We start from the raw sequence: 26,763 nt of genomic DNA, 5'->3' as shown, positions 1-26,763 counted from the left end.
AAGCCTCAGGATGGCCTCCCCAGAGTTCAGCGATCTATAACCAAAGTGGGTCCAGCGGCCCACAACGAGAGCGAGGGGATGGATGGTGCGGAGGGGTACACTTCCTAATCTACCCTATCCATTTAACTGTTAAACTACCCCGGGGCTTTCAACAAGCGCCTCTCGCTTAAACTATTGGTTCTAACAACCCAGATTCCCGTCGCCTGTGTTGGTGTCCTCACAATTTCGGGCCTCGCCCCCCCCCCCAATTTTCTCTCCGTGCCCTCACACGGTCTCATGGCTGGGACGCGTGGCTCCCCTTGGCAAGCACGACCCTCTGCCGAATCTCCAGCTATGGCACCCCCGGGCACTACACTGCCTCCGAGCCTACCAGCTCCCTAACACCGGGGAGTGCCTCCCATGGCACCTCCCCTGAAACGCACACGTGGCAGGCTGGCTTCCCGGGCCCCTTTCCGAGGGTCACCCGTGCCCACAACACTGCCCACGCGGCTAATGGCGCCCCGGGCCCCCGCACCAAGCAGGCGCACCCGTGCCCACTACGCTATCCCGGCCCCCCATGGGCCCTTGGCCTACCACGGCCGACTAGCCTGGTGCCCGGGGTACCCACTCAGCGATACTCACCTTTCGCAGCCACGCTCCCAGCCCGTCAACAGGGCTCCTGCACCGCTCCAAACGGGTTTCGAGCCTACACTCCCACCAACAACAAAACGACCTCCATTTTGTAAATTTGACTAACCCCGTAACTCACTCTACACTGACCCGGGGTCCCTTGGGCGGGAGTCACTCCTCCCCCCAATCACTCATCGCACCATGCAGTCCCCATTCGCTCCATACACACAGACCCGCTGGCCTCACTCACTCACCAAGCACATGCTTCCACTTCACTCACCAACAACTCTTCAACACACACACCACTGAACTCTGCCATCCTTCTATCTGCATCCCCTAACTAACTCGTGCTCCTTCGTCGTCCCTTAAACTATAGCACGTTCCATTTAACCTACGTAGCTAAGCTACGTCCCTACTACACATCCAAAATTTGTCTCTGTCTCCAAAATAATCCCATACTCCATTTTCCCAACCTAAATCTGACTAACAATCCCTCTAACTAATCCATTCCACGGACTCCATGAGGACTTACGCCTGCCCCATGAAGTCGGTCTAACTAAGCTAACCCTTCCCCCTAACTAGTTTCCTCCTGTGCCCTGGTAAGGGGGTCTTCCACCCCTTGCCCGGGAATCCTGTGCACCCGAAAGTGAGGCTTGCTTTTTTTTTTTTTTTTTTTTTCACATGCGCAGCACCAGCGCGGCAACTCACAGCTCGCGCACTTTGCACCTGCCCGTGACGTCATGCAGCTGCACATGTACCTCGTCCCTCCTTGGACGGTACCATCCGGCAGGGATACCCCTCCTGCCGGATTCCAACCCCACGTGCAGCCATGACGTCACCGTGCGCATAAAAAAAAACACAAGCGCCACGTCTCGAGGGGTTCCCCACGCGAACACATGTGCTTTGCCCGTTGGAGCTTAACACACACACGCCCGCGTGGAGAACCCATCCGGTCCAAATCCATAATCCTGCCTAAACTTTGTCCGTCGCGGGATCGGCAACATTCACCGCGCTCGTTTCCGGACCGGGACTTCACTCTCGTAAGCGAGCACGTGGGGGCCTCGTGCGTTGCACAGCACGGACCTCGCGCTCGCTGCTGGGCGAACCCAGCACGGTCCCCGAAACAGCTACAGCCGCTACCCGGCTTTTGTCCCTCTGTCGCCGTCGTCGCCATTCGACCCACGCACACCTGTGTGTTACGACGCTCACACTCCACTCCATTACATTCGCCCCGGGAGACGCGGCTGCATGTTCACACATGCCCACCGACATCTCCCTCACACACAGCGACCTTGCACACGCTGTCTCTCTCACACTCGGCCGCTCGCTCACGCATGCCATTACCCTTGCACACGTGGCTCCACTCACTCGCGGCCTTTCACTCACTCGTGCCATTTCCCTCACACAAACCATACTACTCACACAGACGGGGGCACTCGCTCGCGGTGCCTCATCCACACACGGCGTGCTGGGAAGCACGATCTTCGGCACACTTGCCACCACACCACTCACACACGGGGTCTTTTCCACACACGGGGACGCACTCACACCTTGCAGCACACACACCGGGACAACCACACTAGGGATTCGTGTCCCCACAAGGGTCTCTGGGGCCTCTATACCCCCCAAGCTCGGCGTGCACCTGTCCACAGCACCCGTCCCCTCAACCTCGCAAAGCACGACCGAACCCACCTGGTCGTGATTTGCCTCAAGGGGGAATACTCCCTCCCCTCGTTCCTGGAGGAGGCCATCCAACTGCTCGCCCCAGGTCTCTTCCCAGTCCGCGAGCTCACCCCCATTATCCTCCACTACCTCCGTGTGTGTGTGTGTGCGTCACTTACCCCGTCTTCATTGTGTAGTCTTCCCTCTATCGTTCCCATCTCCCATGTCTCTGCCAACTCAGTCACCTCTTCACCCTTTACCTCCTTTGTCTCAACTATTATTTCCGTCTCTTCCCTTGTTATCTCCCTCGTGCACGTCTCCGTCACCCCAATTAGTTTTTCCCTCTCGGTCACCATCATGACCCTCGCCCAACACGTCCCCCAAATTATTTTCTCCTTACCCGCCTCCACCGTGGGCCTGACAGCCGTTGCACTCCCTCCCAGCTCGTTCGCTCCCACACGTGGAGTCGCCATTTTAAACTCCCTGGTCACTGCCTTCATGCCCGCCTGCAGGCTTCGGCCCATGTCCTGCGTCTCACCCCGCAGCTCTTTCATTTCTTCCTTCATTCCTTTTATTTCGTTTTTCATTTCATTTTTGTTTGTATCCATCCTCGCTGTCATTGCCGCCAGCATGGCGCATAGCTGGGCCATGTCGGGTGCGCTTGGGTGAGCCGATTCGGCAAGGATCGGGGGGTTTTGGTGGAGAGGGGGAGGGGAGGTGTCATCCACCGCGGCCGCCGCCGCACCTATTTCGGGCTCTGGGTTCAGTTAGGGGAGTTCGTGTTCCTGTACAACCAACATTTCCTGCACGGGGATTTCATCCTGGACCATGGATTCTACACTTTCTAAATCCATTTCTAATACCCCCGGCTCCCGCTCGCCTTGAGACGCCATCTTATTTCTCGTAAAGGGTTAATTTAAATCGCTCGTAATTTGGAGGGAATCGGGGGTCGCTCCTCTCACCCTGGGCCGATTCCCGTGAATTTAGCTGGAGACAGGAGAGCCCGTTTTCCCGCTCTCCGATACCAGTGCCGCGAGGAGGGGGATGGGTTTGTGTCCCACTCCTGACAACAGTGTTGCGGATTCGCGCCCGCCGGCGTGCTGGCGGCCACGTAACTCGAATCGCGGCACGTCGCCCACCGGACGGACAATCCCGTCGTGACCCTCTCAGACTAACGCCGGGAACTAGTCACGGGTGGGCCTTTCGTCCTCACCACGATCGTGCCAATCGGCCCCCCGCGTGGGATAGGGTTGTTCGCCAAATTCGACCTACTTAAGTACCCACACGGAGGGTAGACCGGGCGATCACACCTCGCCGCAGGTCGACTTCGGACACGGGCCACTTTAAGCGACCCGTTCCGTACTATCGGGATAACCGAGCGGTGTTATCGTCAACCTCGACGGTTCGATTAATTATTGGGCATACTTAGCCCACGACCAACCCTTTACGTGAAGTAAGATGGAGATTCAATAAAAGAAAAGACGAAGCGAAACGGGAAAAACAGTTCAACATAAATCACATTTATTCCGCGGCAAACGGAAAGCACACATATACAATCACAACAATTATGCACCAAAAGCAAATGTAAAAGTAACATGACAATTCTGCACAAAAAGCAAATGCAACAAAAGAGACACAATGCAGATCTACTACCGACTACCGAGCACACGGCAACACTTATACAGTTTTACTTCACAGACGGCGCCGACAACACATATACTCCAAAGCAAAAGAAAAAGGGGCCACCCTCATCGACAAGGGGGCAGACGGGCCTGGGGCCGAGACCGTGTCGAGCCTACCCGTCTGGTGATGAGCCGCAAAATTGCGGCGGCGCCCCGACTCAGCGGGCCTCGCTGGCACTGCCTGGAATGGGGTGGGAACAGGGCCCCCTTCTCACACTATCTCAGCGCGGGGGGAAACAGGAGGGGGTTGTTGATGCTCGGGGGGAAGAGGATATCTGGCTGGCTTGGGTCCCGCGACGAGTGACTCCACCGCGACCTCGACCGTGTTCCCGGCCTCCCCTCTCCGCAGCTCCCCGACTTTGACATGAGCGCAGACCTCCACAAAGCTTCTTGGCTTCTCCAGCCTCTCCGGACCCCGACAGACACTCTCTCGACTGATTTCGCCGCCGCCACAACTCTCCAACTCTTTCCTCTTCTCAACTCTTCAACTCTTCCCAACTTCCTCGATTCGCTCCGCGCTCGGTGCTTTATAGTCCGACAGGAGAAATCATCTGCAGATTTTTGGATCAGGAACGGCTCGGGGGCGGAGCCACGCTCCCCATTGGACAGAGCGAAAGTGGGCGTGAATCATTCTTGATCCGCGAATCTGCATATAGCGATTATACTCCGACGCGCCTGGAGGCGGGGCCAAATCGCTCCACGCTCGCTGATAGGACGGAACAGAAGTGGGCGTGAATCATTCTTGATCCGATTTCTCGGAAAGGCTGGTGTTTTTGCACCCGCTGCTCGGTGCGCGCCCTGTACGAGTCCAGTATCGGTGCCCACAAGCGGCGCGGGAATGGCGGTGATGCGATGGTTGCGAGGGCGAGTTGTGACGGTAAAGGTCGTGGCTGTTGGCGTTGCTGTTGTTGTGAAGCGGCGTTGCGGTTGGTGGTTGGTGTGTGAAAGCGGTTGTGGAGAAGGTGGATGTTGTGAAGGCGGTTCTGGAGAAGGTGGCTGTGGTTGTCGAGATGCAGTTGGTGGTGGTTGTGGTGGTAGTAATGGCGGTTGGTCCAAAATAAAGATAGTAAAAGAAAAACGGCTATCTCAAAGGGTCGCAGCCCGAATGAATGACATTTATTCCCTCTAAACAACGGGTTTGGGCTAACTACAATATACTTACAGAGATATCTCACCTACGGGACCTGAATGGTGGTTTGCGAATTTCGTCAACCACAACAATATATATACACATATATGTGTGGATGGGCCCAAAGAACCCTCTCCAGGAAGGACAGCGGCGGCTATATGTATCCCGGATGTCCGTGTGGTCAGGGCTTTTCGGTTAACCGATCATCTTTCAGTTTTCTCGACAGAACTATTTGCAATCGTCCAAGCTATGGAATGGATAATCGAGTTCAATCCTATTCGTGCAGTTATCCTCTCGGACTCTCTTTCGGCATTAAAGGCTCTGTAATCCTTACAGGGTGGCTGTAGGTATGACTTGGTCCTAGAAGCTTGGCATTTGTATAATATCATGAACTGGAGGGGTCTGGTGGTGGATTTGTGCTGGATCCCTGCACATGTGGGCATTGGGGGGAATGAGGCCAGTGACCTTGCGGAAAAACATGCCCTCACAATGGACAATGTCACCCAAATCCCCTTGGGACCTTCAGAAATCATTAGTCTGGTCAAGACCGTATTGTGGGAAAATGGCAATGTCAGTGGGACTCCTGCACAAAGGGGAGATTTTTTCACAAGGTGCAGTCGGAGGTGGTTCTGCTTGTTAAGCTCCCCAGGCTCTCCTGGAGGGACCAGGTAGTGCTCTGTAGAATAAGACTCGGGCACTGTCGCTTAAATGCATACCTCCATAGAACTGGATGTCACCCAACGGGGTTCTGTGATGTGTGCAGAAAACCTGAAGATTTAAATCACTTATTTCTAAATTGCCCTCTCTATGGGGAATCGAGGCAGCGTCTTGTACGGCGTATAAGAGTTATGGGGATAAGGGTGTTGGACTTGCATGTGATGCTGCAGCGGATGAACTGGAAGCACCCTCAGCTCTGTAAGGCGGTATTAAAATTCCTGAAGGAATGTGTGAGACCAATTTAAAATGTATCTGCCTTTGAAGGGCTCTGACTGTAGGCGAGTTTGATCAGATTCTGGTGCGTGGCGTGGATAGAGCCTACTGGCTCTGACAGCGCCATTAAACCCTCAACAGGGTATGCAGGGAGAAAGGTAATTTTTTGTTTTGTTTTGTTTTTGTTTTGGATTGAAGACAAGAAACAGTGTTTAGTTAAGAGGGAGGGATGGAGGGATGGGGGACGTTGGGAAAGTGGGGAAAATAGGAAGTGAAGGTAATAGGGAGAGAATACAAATAAAAACGATCGTACACCAAGTGGGGATGGATGGGTAGGCCTCATGGAACCCGGAAAGACAAGGTCGACGAAAACTCACAAAATAACACGATTTTTGAAACAAAACTGAACAAGGAACACATTGTAACATGTAGGTGAGAAAACAAACAGTTAAAACGGGACAAATAACGACCGGAAACTTAACATTGAGAAAGTCAGCCGAAACCCCTGAGAGAGCCTGCCGACGCTCCAAACCCAGAACCGGAAGGATGACTTTCGGTGGGGGGCAAGGGAGAGAGTGTTGAGTTTTGGTTGGGAGGGGTTTCGGAGTGGGGAGGGGAGTGATGCCTTCAGTTGTATTGGGGAGGGTAAGGCCTTGGGGTTTGGAGCATGGAGGTGAAGGGCTTGGGGTTCAGGAGGGGTGGGTGGGGGGTTGATGGCTTGTGGTTTTTAAGGGAGGATGAGGTGAGTTGAGGACTTGGAAGTCATATTTTACATTGTGTGGATGTTGCGCAGGTGTGGATGTTGCATTTTACATTGTGTGGATGTTTACACTCGTATCTCAAATGATAAATGTCAGTATGTGTCCATACGCCTTTCCGTGCGTCTGTCTCCACCATAACTCCAAAACCATGAAACCTAATAGCCCCAAACTTTGCATGCATACAAAAGGAAACTCAAGGGAGTGCATGAATGAAAAATGTGCTTATGTGAATTAAAACACCCATTTTGAAGATAATTAAAGTTGTTATTTAATTATATATTTTATCAGGCGCATAATCAGAAACATCACTCTCGATTGGGTCTTCAGGCACATCCTCGGTCACACCTCACTGAGGTCTTAAATCGCCATTTGTTTCAGCCTGCTCAACAGCCTGGAAAGAATTAACCAGCGGGGATCGACGCCGCCATGCCTGGGTTCTCCATGGGGAATCTTCGGAGTTCGGAAGGCAAAATAAATTAAATTAAAGATTGAATGAAAAGCAAGAATGAATGATAAACATAATGGGAGGATTAGGGTGAGAAAAGCAACTTTGAAAAATTTCCACTCAATTTTTTTTTTCTGTCAGGAATGCATTTCCTCCTTTTAATACATCCCAAACATAGGGGCAATATCCTGGGTGCTCACCTGGTGGTGGCTCGGTAAGATAACCAGGGAACCACTGGTTGGTATGGATGACCCACAAAATATATAATGGAGAAGAAAGTAAATACTTCTGGATGGTTTTTTTTTAATGCCATGAACAAACATTGGTACATCACAGGTGATAAAGGATGTGGTAAAGTTTAATCACAATTATGTGTGTAGTTTCTGGGAAGAAAGCAAATACCTCTTTTCAAGGGCAGCCCCCTGTAGACACTCATCGGCCCCGATATATATATATATATATATATATATATATATATATATATATATATATATATATATATATATATATATATATATATATATATAAACTTTATGAACAATCTTTGGTACATCACGTGTGATGAAGTTTGTGGTGAAGTTTCATCGGAAATGTGTGTGTAGTTTCAGAGAAGAAGTTGAAAGTATTTGCAGACGGATGATGTGCCATCCCATAAGCTCTCTGGAACTACGTTCCTGGTGAGCTAAAAATCAATGGGATTTTGAAGTTTTGAAGTCATATTGTTACGTACAAAGTTAATTTTCAAACGTATTTAGATCGAGATCAGAAAATGAAATGATCAATATATTCATTTATTTTGAGGATGAAAAACATGGGTGCGGTTAATACACGGCCACGGTTTATATGCCGGAACATACGGTATTAATAAAAACGAATTTCAGTTGGAACTTGTCCGGGGCTCAGTGACGATCCTGAAAAGAGCCGCTCGGAACAAAACTTTGAGAACAAAAACCTTCACACCTTGGTCCATGTATTGTGAACCACCTCCTCCTTCTGGAAATGGAGGTGGATACTCCGAGACCTGGGATGACTCAGGTCCACCTTCTGAAACCCGCAAGTGGACACACACACACACACACACACACACACACACACACACACACACACACACACACACACACACACACACACACACACACACACACACACACACACACACACACACACACCATCCCCTGTTTGGAATCACTACGATTCTTTTCTGTTGAATCTTATTCATTGTCATGGTAACATGGGACAGACACGGCACAAGACTCATGAGACAGATTAAAGAATGTAATCCGAGCCGTGGGTGATGATTTTATTTTATTTTATTGTCACACCCAGCTTTCAGCACATAGATGTGTGGGACATGAGCAAGGATGAGGGAGGGCGTTGAATGGACAGAGAAGGCGAAATATATTTATTTTGTGACCACAGCGCAGTCATTTTTGCAACGTTAAGACTGCTGGAAGAAAAACATCGAGAACAGCAAGAACTTCATGCACCATTTGTTGATCTCACCAAGATTTTTTGACCTGGTCAGCCACAGTGGTTTATTTGTGCAACCGGAATCCCTTGGCTGCCCCCCCCCCTGCCCTGCTTAGTCTGTTGAAGTTATTTCACAATGGTGTGCAGGCATGTGCTATCTTTAATGGCAAGGAGTCTGAACCATTCTCCATTCTTAGTGGAGTGAAGCATGGGTGGGTCTTTGCACCAACACAATTCGGAATTTTTCAAAAAAAAATTTTTTTTATTGTCTGTTATCAAAAGAAGTTGGTGTAATGAATGAGGGTGTCTACATTCGCACAATATATGATGGAAATCTCTTTGATATTTCTTCCCTGAATGCCAAGACTAGGACAAAAACTCTCCTCTTCCGTGAGCTGTATTTGCTGATGATGTCGAACTTGTCTCCCATTCGGCCATAGGAGTACATTTAATCTTTGATGCTTTCTCGAAAGCATGTGACAATTTTGGTGTCACGATCAACAAAAATAAAGCGGTGAACATGTCACCGTGCAGCAGTGACCCCATCCCATTGAAACTACATGGTAGAGAGCTGCAAGGAGTTGAACAGTTTACTTAGTTCTATGCATACCATGTACACTCAGATAGGTGAAGAGATTTCAGCGCATATTGTCAAAGCTGCCACAGCATCATTACCATTGTTGAATTATTATAACCACAAACTTTTCTGTCAATTCTATCTAATTGTATGATTACCTTTTTTAAACAGTTGCTGCTGAAAGAAATTTGGTGTGTTCCATTTCCATGAAGCTTGCTATCGCTTGCCAAGCCAGCCATTCCTTATCAACCATTTTGTTGGAGTACTTGAGCTACTCGGTGACCTCTCCACAAGCTTATTGGTAATGGAACACATGCCTGACGTCCTTGAGGCATTCCATGCTTCTGGTGTTCTCCACAGACTAACGGATCCGAGACTGATCCTCAACTTGCTAGCCCTCCAGGTAAGGTGTCCAAATGATTCTACACACGAATGATTCATCTCATTGCCTGTCCGTTTTTTTCAAGCCATAAGATTTTTGTGGACTGTACATGGATTGTTGAGGACATGCATATTGGGAGCTCGCATGTCATGTCTCCCAGCCATGACTTCAAATGTGACGTGTGATATTGTCTCTGGCACCCTTTCGGCGCAATTTTGACCTTTATTTGAGGCAATACCCAATTCATAATGCACACTCGCCTTTAACCTGTCCAGTTTGGGTTTGAGTCTCGACCCAGCTATAAACTGTCATCCGGGTGTTTCACAGGCAGGGTGATTCATCCACGTCCCTCGGATGGACTTTAAACTGGGCGTCCCGCCTCCCGGCATAAGTTGTGGGACCTTCAAGATCCCACGGTGTCCTTCGCGAAGAGTAGGCGAGCTATGAACAAATTCCAAATTCCTGCTCTAACCTCAGTCGAACTTGAGACCTCAGCAGCTGGTTCATGAAAGACTTGAGCCAAGCTTCCCACAGCCAACCCACCAAGAACGTGGGAATAATTGTGGCTGTGAAAGAATAATAATTATAATATTATTAACCCACCGCCATCCACATGATTCGCATGATCCGTATGACCCACCACCACCGGCACCCCCCTTCTACCCGCCAACCTGGATGTTCCCATCGGTAGCGGGTTTTTCTAGTGCAGATAAACTCAATAAATTTTTAAGTATAATTGTTATTTTTTTTTTAATTAAAGGGACACCAGTCGCCAGCAGGAGGCGATGTACGGCAAATCAGCCTTGGGGTCTCCATTCATCGGTCCGAAAGTTCATTCATAAAACTGGATGTTTTTTTATTTTTTATTTTTTCTCCACTCTCGTGAAAGTAACACAGGATGATCATTACAGCACTCTTATTCTTCCTCTTTCTCATAGCAGTTTAAATTGCTGAAATGATTGGAGACCACAAAATGTTTTTTCACACTCATTAAAGAGATTTGTTCATTGATCGCAGCCTTTGTAAGTTTCAACCTCAGTTGAAAATTTACACACCATTTATGTTCCCTTTGAGAATTAATAAAAAAAACAAACAAATTACGATGAAAAAAAGCTCAGATCAATATCTGAATGAATATGGAATCGATCTCTGAATGACACATTTGATGCAAGTGGTTGGGAGGAACAACAAGCAATGGAGCCGAACCCGTTGTGATGGTATATATGTGGGATGGTGGTAAATAGAGCTGAGCTTACGAGCTAGGAGCCTGAGAATTAAACAGGGAAAGGAGGGTTGGGCCAAGGTGGGGTGGAAGCATTGGGGTGGGGAGGAATAGGGGCAAAGCTCGAACTCTGCAGCAGGACGGTGTGGAAGTAATAGCTCCAGGCAGGCAGTGCTGGCCAGAGGACGCATATTGGACATGATCCGGGATTACTCCACTTGGACCATGTTGAGCGCAAACTTGTGGACATTCTGTCTGCTCTGGGGTCTTCACTGGAATCTTAGCAGCTGTGTCCTCCAACCGGGAATGTAAGTGGAAGTGACAGAGAGAAGAACATAAAGACTACCGTAACTATGTACGACACCCACCCCCCCCCGGCCCCCCACTCCCTTTCCAAACGGGTATTTCACTCTCCCTCTCCATTAAATGCCCACCCTACTCCACGACGGATTTTGTTTTATGTGCTCTCTGCCATATCAACCAAGCAAAAAAGAAAGTTTTAAAAAAGTTAAAAACTTTCTCTTTTGCAGCAAACATGCTGAGGTTCGACTCTGGAAAGCCTGGCAGCGCTGCTGCAGTCACTGAAATGTGTAAAAGTTTGTAATTTTGTTTTGAGTCTTTGTGCATTCCTTCCGTACTGGGTGTAATGTTGGTCTGAATGGTTCAAGAGAACTCCCTTTTCTGTGTGTTTGCCAGTTGCGAGCAAGACACCGGTTTGGTAGTTTCTTATTGATGTTTATCCTCGCCCGTTCCCGAAGAGAGTGGAGAGGGTATTGGTGCGGGTGTGGGTCTCTAATATTTTCACGTGTAATTTAACCACAAGCTGATTTTGGACATTGAATGTGGATTATGCCAAAGTTATCCGTGCCCAATCAATCCTGAGTGTGTTTGCCCACACGGCCCATGGTTTGAGGAATGCTCAAGACAATCTGGCTCAACGAGCATGCACAACCGGCCTGAGGCAAGATTCGACAAAGTTGCCCAAATCACCATAACATTTCAATGTTTTATACCTTATTAAATGTGCATTACATCCAAGTCAGAGACTATCTTCTTTAATCTATATCACGCACTTAAAGACACTTAAAATATGACGTCACATGCAAACGTAGATCTGCGCAGCAATGAATGAAGTCTGATCTGCGCAGCAATGAATGAATGAAGTTTTTATTGAAAATAAAATGCTGAATTATTAATTATTTTTAACCTATAAATCAGAATTTTTAATCTGTTAAATGTCAAAATGAAAGCTGAAATTGACAAATAATAAATACAAAACCACTTTCTTCGGGATTAAATCCCCGTGTTCAGGGGATGGACTTGGGATCCTAGGGTCCTGAGTTAAAATCCCACTTGTCTGTTGAATTAATACCAGGTGGGGTTGATTCAGCCTGACATCCTTCTGAGGTCAGCAAAAAAGTACCAGCTTGCTGGGATGATTGGGCCATCCGAGTATCCTGCGTCGGAGTGGCGACCCGTCCACGATTGTGCCCAATAGCCCAGGAGACTGCTTCGGCAGCATTGGTGCTCTGCACAGAGTATGGTCCCAATGGATTTTTGAAAACTAATATAAACCACACCTGTTACCTGCTCAGTGATTTTTAATTTTATTTATTTATTTATTTATTTATTTTAAATAAAGCTGCTCAATGTTTTTTTTTTTCTTTCTTCCTTAATAGTACAGGCCAACTTAGTACCCCAAATAAATGGAATGGGGGTTCATACTTTAATTTTTATGCTCGTTTTTGGTTTTCACCCAGGTGAGAAAAATGACGATGCCCCCTTCTACACATGGTAGATGCCCCTTCTAAAACCCCAACGAGAACAGCACTTGATAGAGTGCATACCGCTGCCAGGCTGAACAGTTGAAATTTTGTATCACAATGACAGTGGATCTGGATTCTGACCTTAACCAACATCGAATTTGCTTGTTCTTGTCACCGAACCAATTCATCTACCTTGTTTTGTCATAATCTGTCCATAATTTTTTGAAATATCATTATAATGTGTTATTTTTGATCCTATCTCTCAATTGTGAAGAATCACTGAAAAAAATCTTCACAAAAACCGAATCAATTCTTCCTTGTCACATACCCAACCTGTCCACCAAGTTGCATCTGAATCCGTCCATAACGTTTTGAGATATCCTGCTCACAGACAAACAAACACGGGCAAAAACAACTTCCGTCCACCTTCAGTGACGGAGGTAATAAAATGTCAGTGATTGCTTGCAATGAATTTTAATGCACAATTAATTAATTATTGAAGCCTAAATGTGAACAACCAAATGGAGTAGTGATTACAGTTATTGTTATTTTTGTGATTTCAACATTTCTTAATAGACTTGTCCTTTTTGCTGATGCTGGTTTTAAGTGGTGATGGGTGATGGGATTATGGTTTAGAGACTTAACACCATTATATGACCCCCTCCTCTCAACCACCAATTTTATGTGTTTTATATATATATATTTATATATATATATATATATATATATATATATATATATATATATATATATATATATATATATATATAAATATGTATGTTATTGACTCACTGACTCGAAGATCGGAACCTTCCGGGCGACGTAGAAAGCTGAAATTTTGCAGGCTGATGGAAACCAAAGCCGATACACTGGGAAAAAATCACAGAACCATCGGGAAGGATCCAAAAATGAAAATAAATAAATAAATGAAAAAATGCAGGTGAGCGACCCGAGACAATGGGGAAGCACGGTTCGTTATTGCTTACGATATGTAGACATACCCTGCTTATATGTATGTACGTATGTATGCATGTACATATAGATATCGATATAGATATAGAAATTTATTGATAGATGCAGCCAGATGTAGAAGGACACACACACACACACACACACACACACACACACACACACACACACACACACACACACACACACACACACACACACACACACACACACACACACACACACACACACACACACGTATATTGCTATAGAGCCGAGAGTTGTCTGACCTTTGGTTTGATCTTCAGTGTTGAAGGACTAATTTGTTGTTTGGTTCAAGGGTAGAGTTTGGTTTTCTTGTGCATATTGCCTTGAGAATAGGAGGGTTAAGCCGGCTGTCTTGTATGTCGTGTTGAAGTTAAATAATTATTGTGTCATGTTTAAAAATTATTGTATGGGTTCAGAAATATATTGATTATACTATTTCATGAGTGTCCTTTCTGTTCAATAATTATATCTGAAAGCTTCTTGAATAATGAGCCTCTGGAGGGAAAGTAGGCTCGACACCTGTATACATTGTGTGGCTTCCAAGTGATGAATACTTTTTATTACTCATTCGGATATATTAGAAAGACTCGCTCCATCTGGGAGTGGAGAAGGGGTGAGAGAGGAGGAGGATGAGGTGTCGGAGTTGGTGGAAGAGGAAGGGGGTGGAGGTTCAGCAAAGTTTTATTTTGGGCCTATGACTAGTAATACCCTCTCCCTCCATCAGTCATGGGTCATTAAACGACATGCACTGTGCTACGTGCATGGGTGAAAATTGCAAGTCATGTCCTCATCTTTGTGGGGTGGATCATCAATTTTTTGCCCATGATATGACTCTCAGTACCCTTAACGTATCTGCAAATTTTTGTGTGGATTGATGCAGCTGTTTTTAATTATATAAGCTTCAGACACACATATATTATATATACATATATACATATATAAGACAATTGCCGAATTGTACTTTGGTGATGTTTTTATTTATTTTTTTAAGAAAATGTCATTCGTGTTTGTGTTCCAGGCCCAATGTCTGTGCCGATACATCCTTGGCCATAGTATCTCGCAGGCAGCCTTGCACTAAGGTGTTTACTCGCTTGAGCAAGGTGTGGAAACAGGGCTGTATTGGGCAGCGCTGGTGTTTGGGCTATGAACGCAGGTACCTCCAGATGGGGTTTAAAAAAAAAAAAAAAAAATGTACATTTTTTTATTTTTTTTTACAAACATCGATCATACATCGTGTTTCCGACCTTCTTCATGATATTTATGATGTTATCAGATTTAATATGTTGCACAATTGATGCATCATTTCGTGGTTTCTTATTTGGGCAATTAATCGGCTTTTCGTCAAATGATTGCAATGATGTTTGAAAGGAATTGTTTCCGGAAAGTTCAGCTTGGAACAATGGCCACGTCGTGTGTGGTTTTCTGTTCGTTTAGGGTCATCTACTACACATCGTTCAAACAAGTTTATGAGGTGGAACATCGAATGCTGTACAAGTGTTGTCCAGGATGGATGCAACAGGAGGGACAGGACGGCTGCCAACAAAGTGAGTGTGGAATGAAACTTCAACATGAAGTCTAACTGCTCATTAAAGGATCAATTCCTCCTTATATTATTTGAATCATTCACCCATTTGTTTTTGTAGAAAATGTTGTCATGCACTTGGCTATCCATACATTTTAACATATATATATATATATACATATATATGTGAATTTCATTTAACGATTTAAAGCATTCATTCATTATTATAATTGTACACACAAATCTGATGATCACAAAATAAATATTTTACATTGTAGCCCATCTTCAGATGCAAGGCCGTGCTGCGCGTTTCATTAGAAACTCCTTCGAGTCACAACGACGAATGGTCTGAAGTTATTCTTGAAATGCAAATGTTAAAGTCATCATTAGGAATGGTCAGATGGAGTCAAATTAGCGACTCGCTCCATCTCCCTCGCCTTCAAAGGCAGGAGGCGTGGAGTGAGCCGAGCCGTGTCTCAGAGGAGCAGCTCACACTTGGACGCAGGAATGTGACGACACACTCTGCTGAAACTCACATCCACACTGGTTGGACTGGCGCACAGCAACTTTCTTGATTTGTGTGGTCTGAGTTCGGCTTCGATGTTCCATTTGTGTTGCTCGATTCCAGATAGCCTTCCATACGTCTTCGCACAAAGGGTTGACGTAGAAGTTTGATAGCTATGGGGATAGTTGGGACTGTGGTGAGAGCGTGGGCACATCCCCCACAGCCCATTGTGAATAGATTGGAGTGGAGAATTTGTAATGGCCCGGTGATGGAAATGGCTTTTTGTGACGGACAAAGCAAATTGAGGGCCTTGTAACTGCCACTAAAGTGGTTGTTCTGAAACGTATTCAAACGCCCTTCAAGAGCAAGGTGTGGATGATAAATTTTGATGAACCGCTCGCCGGTTTTGTTCCAACCTTCAGCAAATTATAAGGCGCCGACGTTGTACACGCCATTTGTGTTTTCAAAAAGCAAGTGAGAAACGGCGCTTAAGATAGGAAAAAAAAAAAAGAAGCATTTCAATTGACTATGTACATAGTTTACACCAGCGATTTATAAATGAAAGTTTGAGTGTCAATTTGAAATATCAAACAGTCCACCCAAAACTGAATATCAGAAAGGAAGGCAAGTTTGGAAATGCAACTGCTGCTGTTGCAAAGATGATCGCCTCGTGTCTGCACTTCCTGGTTCATCATTTCCTCCAAAAGTGTCCCCTCGGCAATGGTTGAGTCAACGTTTGAACGGACCACGCACTTTCGCCTGAGAAAGAGAGTGTGTGTGTGCATAATCAAGGGATTTTTGTGTTGCTTTGATTAAGATCCATACACGAGGATTTTATATTGTGCTCATGATAGATGTGAGGTCACCGTCGTCACCTTTCAGCTGTCTTGTTTGAGTGGATGTGATTCTTTATGTGATCCTACAACCATGTTCATACCAAAGACTTTAAAAAAGGTATGTGCTGCTTCCTTGCTTGATGTTCAGTATTTGGAAGGTTGGCATCCATGCGGAGGAGGAAATTAATTTTTTGGGGAATGCTCCACTGAGTGCAGTGAGAAAGTCGACGCCATTGTTGTGTCATCTCTGGTACCCAGAGTGCCCCAGGAAGTGACGGCGCTTCCCCAATCCCAGTGGCTGTGTTTGTCTCGTCTACAACAGTCGTGTGTGGCAACTCCACTATGAGCTTTCCATCCTGTAAAAAAAAAAAAAAGAAGAAAAAAAAAAAGATTACACCCTCCTTTGGAGGAGACATTGAGGTGTATATTTTGTGCGGTAGCATTTACTAGTTTTATAGTTTCGATTTATTTTGCTTGTTTTAATTATTTCCTCCTTTGTATTTGACCTCAGGCCATATTTTGCAAGGGAAGACATTTCTGCTTGTACGATGGCCAAATTCAAAATTCCTGCCATAATCTATGGATTGCTAAGCCCCTTGATCGTCTGAGTTTATGAAACCGGATGTCTGAATTTGGAAATGAATCTTGGTCAGATATGCATCCGCTCGAGAGATGTACATGTTATATTGTCGTTAAGGCAACCGGTGACTTTTAATAACTGTGTTTGTTGTAGGAAATAGGGTAAGCAGCTGTGTCATGTTGAATGTATCAATGATACACGAGTGAGATGCGACAGAAGAGTAAGGGGGAACTAACAAATCTACTGTACGTTGGGGGTTTAAAACCTTAGTGGTGGTTATTGTCCTACATTTGGTGGACAGCTCTCATAATGTTGTCCAAACATGGTCGAGATCACTAATGTTCTGCAACGGATTCCTTTTCATGGGGGTTCAGGACGATGGGACATTTACAGGTTGTGCCAAAAGCAATTTTTCTTTGGAAATGTATTGTTGAGGATGCTTTCAAAAAGAATTGCCCCCTTATGCTCCTGGAGGGTCCCAGGGCTCCCCTGAGAGGGGGGAATCTTGTTACTTCCATGTTTAAGGATTGATTGTCACAAAAAATGCATCATATGAAAGCTCTTCTCAAGACCAAGCAAGATAATAAATCAGTTATTTAGAACTGAGCAAAACCCATTATTTGCCAAACTTTCTTTAATTTCTGGATGAACTTCAATTTTGTAACATATTCTCGGACAACGAAAGGAAAATCGGGATGACAAACTTGATCACAAATTCATGTGTAAGCCTCATTTGCAGCATCGGCATCGGCAGAGGTCCGAGCACCCCACTTCTTTCTTATTGCAGTGACACCCTCCTGTGTCGCACCCCATCTTGCAGGCACATTCGATGAACATATTCGCCGCTTGTGAGAGGGTGGGCTTCGTTATCCACTGCGCTGCCCCTCCCTTACCCGCTTCCTTCTTCTTCCACCCCAAACTTTTATGGGGCCATCTATGGGAGCAATTCTTCATGGGAGGACATCCAAATGCTGGCCTGGAAGATGGAGCATTGGGTGTGTTGGAGAAGGGTATCTTTTGTGCGAGGAATTTGAGACATATCCCTCTTTCCTTGGCAGAATGCCTTCTTCCTGAAGATGTCGATGTCGTGTGTCTCTTCTTCTTTCGAGTCGTACACCTGAACGACAAACTTCTGGATTTCTTCAAAGAGATCACAATTCTCCTCAACCTCCATGAAGTGTTCTACCTGCCATAACATTTCGGTGAACCTGGGGTTCCTTTTCAAGGTGTTTGCAAAGGATATCTTGCCTTTTTTTCTCCAAAGAAAGATGTAACTACACAGCCGGTGAATGCATTGAAGAGAGGGAGAGCTTTCGCCATTGGTCCCAAAGAATCGTAGAGCTCTTCGATGTTGATCCAGGTAACATTTCCAGCAGCGATGAATTGGATCCATGTTGCCACCCCATCATCGATCCGATGGCATTGAGGGGGACCATCATCTGGCTGTCCGCCACTTTGTGATTACAGTGTCCCTCCATCCGGGCACTTGATCCAATGTGGATGACTAATGAGGAAGAGGTAATGAAGAGGTCTTTGTGTGTTGTCATTTGGATATTGGACACAGCTGTGGCAAGTATATGTAATGGTTCAACTCTTCCTTCTTCGAGTCTCTCAAGAATCCCACATAGTTCGCTGGAGATCTAACCTTCTCTGTCATGCGTTGTCTCATTGCAGCTCCTCTCGCGTCTCTTATCACTCCTTTTACACTCACCTCAAAGTAGCGATCGGAGATCACATCCAAGTGCATGGAGATGGAGGGGGAAACAGAGCACGGAAATACAAAAATATAATTGCACAACATCTTGTGTCGTTGATGGCTTCAATTCAGAGCAATTATCTTGCGCAAGCGAAAAGTGGGGTTAAGCAATTGGTTCACTTCTGTCTGTCCATCCGCCCATCCAAAAACATCAGTCTATAATCGAGGAACAACTTGATTTGAATTGAATGTTATATTTTGAACATGAATCGGAAAACAAACCTGTAGTTTACCGCAGTGATAGATGCTCAATGTGGGCCACGTCAACAATAAGGGAAGCAGAGGGGTATTACTGTTGTAGGAAGTGTGAGGAAACGGACCATTTGAGGATGGTTATTATGAGGTTGAAGTACTGGCTAGATCATTGGCAGCAAACAGCAGAATGTGAGAAATTTGGAGATAATAGTTGATTACGGTTGTGGAGTGAGGTTGCTGAGGATATTGGAAGTGGTGACGGTGCAGCGGATGCAGGCAGTGGTGTCAGTCCAGCAGGTGCAGGCAGTGTTGATTGTGCAGTAGGTGCAGACAGTGGTGTCTGCCAGTGGGTGCAGGCACTGGTGTTGGTGCAGCAGGTGCAGGTAGTGGTGTTTGTGCAGAATGTGCAGGCAGTGGTGTTTGTGCAGAGAGCGCAGGCAATGGTGTGCGGGCAGTGGTGATGGTGCAGCAGGTGCAGGTAGTGGTGAAGGTGCAGCAATATACATTGGTAGACATGAGGTATGGGAGACAGTTTTTGTGGGTGATGAGATGATTAAATATGTAGATTCTTCATTCTGCAGGAAGGATTGCAGATATAGAATTCTGTGTAGTTTTGAAAGAGCGGGAGTTGGGGACATTGAAGGAAGGGGAAACGATATTGTATCAGGCCATGGGAGGAAGAAGTTGGTTGTGGTATACCTTGGTGCGAATGATGTATGGAAAGTTTACTCAGGAGGTTTTGAATAATAGATACAGGATATTGGGGAAGCGGCTGAAAGCAAATGGTTGTGAGGTCATGTTTTCTGGGATTCTCCCAAGATCAGGAAACAATATAGAAATTATGAACAGAGCAATAGATATCAACCGATGGCTGGAAGAATGGTGTAGGGAGGAAGGTTTTACATTTATGAAGCAGTGGGAATCATTGAGGAAGGAATTCAGGCTTTTTTTTTTAGGTCAGCAGAGGGTGGGGAAGCTATAAAGGAAGGAACGGATGAAGGAATTGTGATGAGTAAGGCCAGGCAAGAAAATAGAATTTCAGGAAGAGAAAAGTTAAATATATTCTCTACCAATGCCAGAAGTTTAAATTATAAGATGGAAGAGCTTGAAGCCAAAGTCGATAGCGAGGAGTACGATATAGTTGCAGTGAGTGAGACATGGTTTAATGAGGAGAGTAACTGGAGGACAGGATTAGATGGCTACAAGGTGTATCAATGTGATGGGAAGGAGAGAATAGGAGAAGGAGTAGCAATCTGGGTAAAGGACAGCTTTGTATCAAGAGAAAGGGGTGACATTATGGAAGGAATAAATGTTGAGGATTCTGTATGGGTAGAGATTCAGGTCAGGTATGGGAGCATGTGCCAGAACAGCGCGTCGCTGCGTCCACTTTCCGCCGGTACTCCAGGGGCCTCCGTCTGGCCATCCCCCAGGCAGATGCCAGGCCCATCCCCATCTCCTTGAGATGATGGTCAACCTACTGCAACCATGAGGCACGTGGTCGGCCCACTGGCCTCCTCCACTCATGAGACTCCCTCGCTGAGAGAATCTGGTGAGCAGGATCAGCATCAGGAAAACGAGCCACATGTCCATACAGCCGCAGCTGACGCTCACGGACTATGCAGGTAACAAATCTCATCCGAGTCTCTCTCAGCAACCGCTCGTTGGACACAAAATCCGACCAGCGATAGCCAAGGATTCTCCGAAGAGTCCTGGTACCAAAGGAATTAAGTCTCCGTCTCAGATCCTTGGTCAAAGTCCAAGTCTCGCACCCATAGAGCAAGACTGGAAGTACCAAGGACCTGAAGACTCAGACTTTCGTCCTCCCGCACAGGTACCGGCAGCGCCACACCCCATGATCCAGTGAATCCATGACTCCCCAGGCCCGACCCAGACGTCTATTGACCTCCGGCTCACAACCTGCGGAGACATGAATATCACTGCCAAGGTAAGTGAATCTATCCACGACCTCAACATCCTCACCACAAACAGACACAGACAGGACAGCAGCATCCAAGATGTCACCGAAAGCCTGGATCTTAGTTTTGACCCAAGAAATCCGTAATCCCAACGGCTCCGACTCCTCATTCAGCACCTCGAGGGCCCCCAAGAGGATGTCTAAAGTCTCCGCAAAGATGACTGCATCATCTGCAAAATCAAGGTCCGAGATCTTGACATTGCCAAAAATGCACCGCAACTTGATCTCTCCGACATCCTCCCTAGAATCCAGTCCATACAAGTGCTGAAAAGTGTGGGGGCAAGTACACATCCCTGACGAACTCCAGTAACAACTGGAAATAAGTCAGAGATGGTACCACCACACTTCACAGCACTCTCAGTACCAGAGTAGAGTTCAGACATCAGATCGATCAGTTTCGGTGGCACCCCACGAAGACCAAGAATCCTCCAGAGGACATCCTGATTCACTGAATCGAACGCTTTACAGAGATCAACATAGGCTGCAAGCAGCCCCTGCCGAAACTCTCGTCTGTGTTCGGTGAGGACACGAAGTGCAAGGATACGGTCAATCGTTGACCTCTTTGGTGTAAAGCCTGACTGCTCTGGACGCTGGTGCTCAAGCAGATGGTGGCGAACCCTCTCGAGAATTATCCGAGCAAAGACCTTGCCCGGCACTGAGAGCAGCGTCACCCCTCGGTAGTTGTTGCAGTCTTGGCGATCACCCTTCCCTTTCCAGAGAGGAACAACAAGGCCCCTCTTCCAGTCAGTTGGGATGATGCCTGTGTTCCAGGCAGAGCACAAAACTGCATGCAACGACAGGAGTGCAGCATTTCCACCAGCCTTGAGAAGTTCAGCATGGATGCCACAGATCCCTGGAGCTTTGCCCCGTTTCAACTGGTTCACCGCAGCCCGTGTTTCCACAAGCGATGGTGGACCACAGTTGATTCGAGGGTCAGCAACAGGGATTGTAACACCCTTGACGTCCAACTCGACAGCTGGGGGATCAGCCTGGTACAACCGCTCAAAGTAACCGGCCCAGCGGGCCTTCACTTCAGACTCCTCTGTCAAGAGCCTACCACTCTCTGCTCGAACTGCAGTGCTCCAAGGGATGGGCTTGGATGAACGTAATGCGCGAATTCCCCTGTAAGCGGGACGAGAATCACCTGTCCACAGGTGATGCTCTACCCCCTCACAGATTCCTCGCACATAGGCCTCCTTGTCCACCCTCAGTGCACGTACAGTTTTACGCCTCAGCTCCCTGAACAGCTCAGCTCTGCCATTCAGCCTGGCCCTGCAACTCTGGTCAATGGTATCCAGTGTCCCTTGAGAGACAAAATTCTTCTTTGCCCTGCGGTGAACTCCAAGGCATCCACCGGCAACATCAAGGACGGTGGTCTTGAAGGTGCTCCACAACTCTTCAGGACCCCCCAAAGCACCCAGACCCCCCAAGTGTCCACTCAGCCTGTTCGCAAACTCCTCAGCTACTCTCTCATCCCTGAGCTTGGCAACATCCAGCCTAGGCTGGGATGGTACCATTCTCCAGGATTTAAGGTGCAGCTTTAGAGTTGCTACAACAAGCCTGTGGTCAGTATTGAGGAACTGAGCACTCCGGTAGACCCTGCAGTTCTGGATCATCCTCCAACGACCGTCAATGAGGACATGGTCAATCTCCTTTGCCACACCGCCAGCGTTGGAATACCAAGTCCAGCGATGAGCTTGCGGGCGCTGAAACCATGAACCAGCCACCCTAAGTCCATGACTTCTTGCAAAGTCAAGGAACTTAGTGCTATTCTGGTTCATAGTTCCTGACCCATGGGGACCAACACACACCTCATAACCATCCCTATCAGTTCCAGTCGATGCATTGAAATCCCCCAAGACTAGAAGTGTATCTCGTCTGGGGCACTGATCAACCACAGACTCGAGTGTGGCGTAGAATGCATCCTTCACGGTGAGATCACTCGCCTCAGTCGGAGCATAAACAGAGACCAGGGAAATGACACCTAAGGAGTGACGAATCCTTAATCTCATAATACGCTCGTTGACCGGTGTTACCTCAATTATCATTGGGGTCAGCTTATTGGACACAGCTACAGCAACTCCTTGGGTATGGTAACCATCAGAGCGACCAGACCAATAGTAGGTGTAACCACCCACCATTATCTCGCCGCAATCCGGTCTCCGAACCTCAGAGAGAGCTGCAATCCCGATGTCCAAACGCTTGAGCTCAGATGATAACAGAGACAGGTGATCATCCTCTCTTAGGGATAGGACATTCCAGGCACCCACCCGAAGGGACCGCCTCAGGTTAACCCAAGGAGACCGCCGTCTGGTGGACGACACCTCAGCACCACTCCGACACACTCTCCCGCAATCTGACCCAGGGATGTTACCCCGTGGTTTCCCTCCTATCAAAGATTGGGGGTCCCGAAGGCTTTGCCCCAATCCCGTCATCCGGTGAGCTGCCCTGCGAAGGGAAGCTGCACAGGAGGTACTCCCACGGAGTGGGTTTTCAGATTTTTTTGCGTTTTTGCGTTTTGCGGAATGAAGCGTTTTACGGTGGCCGGAGTGCAAATCCTGCCACCAACCTCCTAATAAGAAGTAACTCAACTGCAGGAAGACGTCCGCAGACACAGTTGGGCACTAGATATGGATGGCCGTTGGCTCACAAGGAGCTCCTCCGCCCTTTGACAGGTTTTGTTTTTAATCCTGCTGGGTGTCCATATCCAAACAGCCTCCTCACCAGAAAACCTGGTGGGGGAGACGGTTTAGTCGCCGCCAACCCGACCATGGAACAGGTTAGTACAGGTTTACATGGTACCTGTAGCAGGTCACAGATCAAACCTGACCTGACGAGCAAGATTAGAGATTAGAGATTGTAAAAAACAGTCAGGTAATGGTAGGATGCTTTTATAGGGCTCCGGGTATGAAGGAAGAAGAGGAAGGAGGAGCACATGATGAATTACAAAGGGCATGTGGAAGGGAAGAGTATTGATTATGGGGGATTCACTATCGGAGTAAACAGAGGCAAGTCAAGAAAATAACTCGGCAACCCAAAAGAGAGTATGAGAAGGACATGGCTGAGAATGTTAAACATAACAGCAAGTCTTTCTTTAAGTATATCAGGGGAAAAGAACAGGTTAGGACCAGTGTGGGCCCATTGAGGAATAGCACTGGGAGAGTGGTTGGTGATGAAAGTGAGATGGCAGGCTTATTAAACAGGTATTTTGCTTCAATGTTGACACAAGAATAGTCAGGAGAATTGTCAAGAGCTGAGAGTATCTATCGAGGAGGTGAGGAAGGGCTTTTACACAAGATCCAGGTTGGAGTGGAGGAAATGAAGGAACAGCTTTGAAATCTAAGAGTAGATAAGGGATCTGGGTCCAGATAATATGCACCCAAGAGTACTGATGGAGGTGGCTGGGCAGGTTAGCGAGAGATTAACGGATATTTTCAATAGTTCATTGGAGTCTGGAGAGGTACTGGAGGATTGGAGAGTAGCAAATGGAACACCATTATTTAAGAAAGGATCCAGAGAATAATTGGGAAACTCGACCTGTTAGTTTGACTTCAGTTGTGGGGAAGGTGTTGGAGACATTAAGGACCGGATGAGCAACCATTTAAAGGTAGTCAGCATGGGTTGACCAAAGGTAGTTCCTGTTTAACAAATCTTTTAGAGTTCTATGAAGCAGTGTCTGATTGGGTGGATGATGGAAAGGCAGTGGACATCGTATATCTACATTTTAAGAAGGCATTTTTCAAGATACCACATCGGAGGTTGTTAGCCAAAGTGAGGGCTTGTGGAGTGGCTGGTCAGGTAAATAATTGGATTGCAAACTAGCTTAGTGGGAGGATGCCTTACTGGGAGAACTTAAGTCATGGGGTACCTCAAGAATCAGGACCCAGACCATAACTACTCATTATTTACTTAATTAAAATTAAGAATTTTTTTTTTGCATTTTCATATTTGATGTGGTTGGGATCATTATTTGAGTCTTTGGGTCTCTCACTCTCTGGTCGGTGGTCTTTCTGTCTTCTACCGTCTCCTCTCCGGCCTCGCTCCCACCCCTCCCCCCGCTCTGTCTAAGATATGTCCCCCCCCCGTATTTCTGCAGGGTGCTCAAGATCCGCCAACAACCCCGTTCTGGTAAAACTACCAAAATAACAATCACTGCTTACCTTCACTCTTTCATTCCTCTTTTTTTTTCCCCACCATTGGAACAAGCTCCCACACTCTCTTCAATCCCACTCATTCTTCCAGTTCTTCAAAACAGCTGTTCACCACCATATCATATCTTCCCCCATCCAAATCCTCGATCTTTTCTCTCCCCGTTAATCCATCCCAAACCCACCTTGTTCAAATTCCCTGCTTTCCTTCCTGAAAGTCCCTGAAATGTCCATCTTGTATACCACGCGTTCCCCATTGTTTTGTGCTTCCCTCTCCCAACCCTCTTCTCTCCTGCTGCCCTTGTTGTGAGCTCTTTGTGTTAGCTCTCATATGAGCCTTGACATTGCACACACACACACAAAAAAGTTGGCTTTCCAAATTTGCAGATGACACAAAGCTTGGAGGTGAGGTGGCTAGCATAAGGGGTGGTGATCAGATACAAGAAAGTATTGATACTTGTATAGATTGGGTCAAAGATTGGGAGATGGAATTTAACCTGAACAAGTGTAAGGTGTTGGGGATGCGAAAGAACAATGGAAATAAAGATTACAGGATGGAAGGGGTAATTTTGGAGCGTGTCACACAGTAGAGGGATCTGGGGGTGGTAATAGATACGGGGAGGTCAGCAGGCAGCCCAGTGCTATACGTCAAGCAAATATGGTTTTAGGTTGTATTCGGAGGGGGATCATTTATAAATCAAGAGGTGGTGTTAACATTGTACAGGAATTGAGTGAGGGCCACATCTAGAATATTGTGTGCCGTTTTGGTCATCACAACTCAGGAAGGACATAGATGCCATGGAGAGGGTTCGTTAAAGGGCTACTCGATTGATTCCAGGCCGAGCTAGACTCGGCTATGAGGAGCGGCTGAAGGAGACAGGGCTTCATACACTGAAAAGGAGGCGGTTGTGAGGAGATATGATTGAGATGTTTCAGAGAATGAAAGGTGGAGATAAAATAAGTACAGATGAATTATTCAACAGAGTAGACAGTGATGGGACCAGGGGCCACAGCCTGAGAGTAAAGAAGAGGAGAGTGAAGATGGTAGTAAGGCAGGGGACTTTCACTCAGAGAGTAGTTAATGCATGGAATGGTCTCCCTGGAAAGGTAGTGGCAGCAGAAAAAGTCGATAAGTTTAAATTAGAGTTCGATAGGTACCTGGAAGTTATGGAGATAGAGGGGTATCGGGATGTTGGGAGGACTCTTTGGTAGTTTAAGCATTGATGGGTGATTGTGTGTATGTGTTCGGAGTGCTGTTGGTGGGGGTCAGTCTCAAGGGGGGTTGTGTGGTTGATGTGTGTTTTTTGCCCAAGCCTGTGACCTCTCCCCTGAGGAAAAACAAACAAACCAAAAAAAAGTACAAAAATGACAAAAAATAAACCCACAAAAAACACTTAATTAAAAAAAAAATTTTTTTTTTTTTTGCATTTTCTTATTTGATGTGGTGCTGATGGGACACAGGGCATGATGGGGTTAATGCCATCCACCTGCGTCTGATTTCCTTGTGTTTACCTGGGAGAATATTAGAGATGGACATAAAAGGTGTATGAGAGGGGGGCACATTCAAGAAGATTGATGAAGCAATCGTGAAGAAGTCAATAAATTTAGTTTTGCT

At 46.6% G+C, this 26,763-nt stretch overlaps 1 protein-coding gene across 1 annotated transcript in view; it reads left to right on the top strand.

The window, feature by feature from the left end:
* The first annotated feature begins 10,985 nt into the window (after window positions 1–10,985).
* The window catches only part of LOC147029162 (uncharacterized), a 341,518-nt gene continuing 325,740 nt past the window's right edge, over window positions 10,986–26,763 (top strand). Inside the window, exons 1-3 of the mRNA XM_085880090.1 lie at window positions 10,986–11,177; window positions 14,650–14,784; window positions 15,066–15,175. Coding sequence (XP_085736216.1) covers window positions 11,068–11,177; window positions 14,650–14,784; window positions 15,066–15,175 — 355 coding nt within the window. The 5' untranslated portion in view covers window positions 10,986–11,067. The remainder of the gene's footprint in view (window positions 11,178–14,649; window positions 14,785–15,065; window positions 15,176–26,763) is intronic.

Source organism: Eptatretus burgeri, chromosome 4 (assembly GCF_056783735.1).
Source record: "Eptatretus burgeri isolate ZD-2024b chromosome 4, Ebu_testis_v1, whole genome shotgun sequence".
In the NCBI taxonomy this organism is placed as follows: Eukaryota; Metazoa; Chordata; class Myxini; order Myxiniformes; family Myxinidae; genus Eptatretus; species Eptatretus burgeri.
Note: the sequence above shows the minus strand (reverse complement) of the source record. Positions and strands in the feature narration are given on the sequence as shown.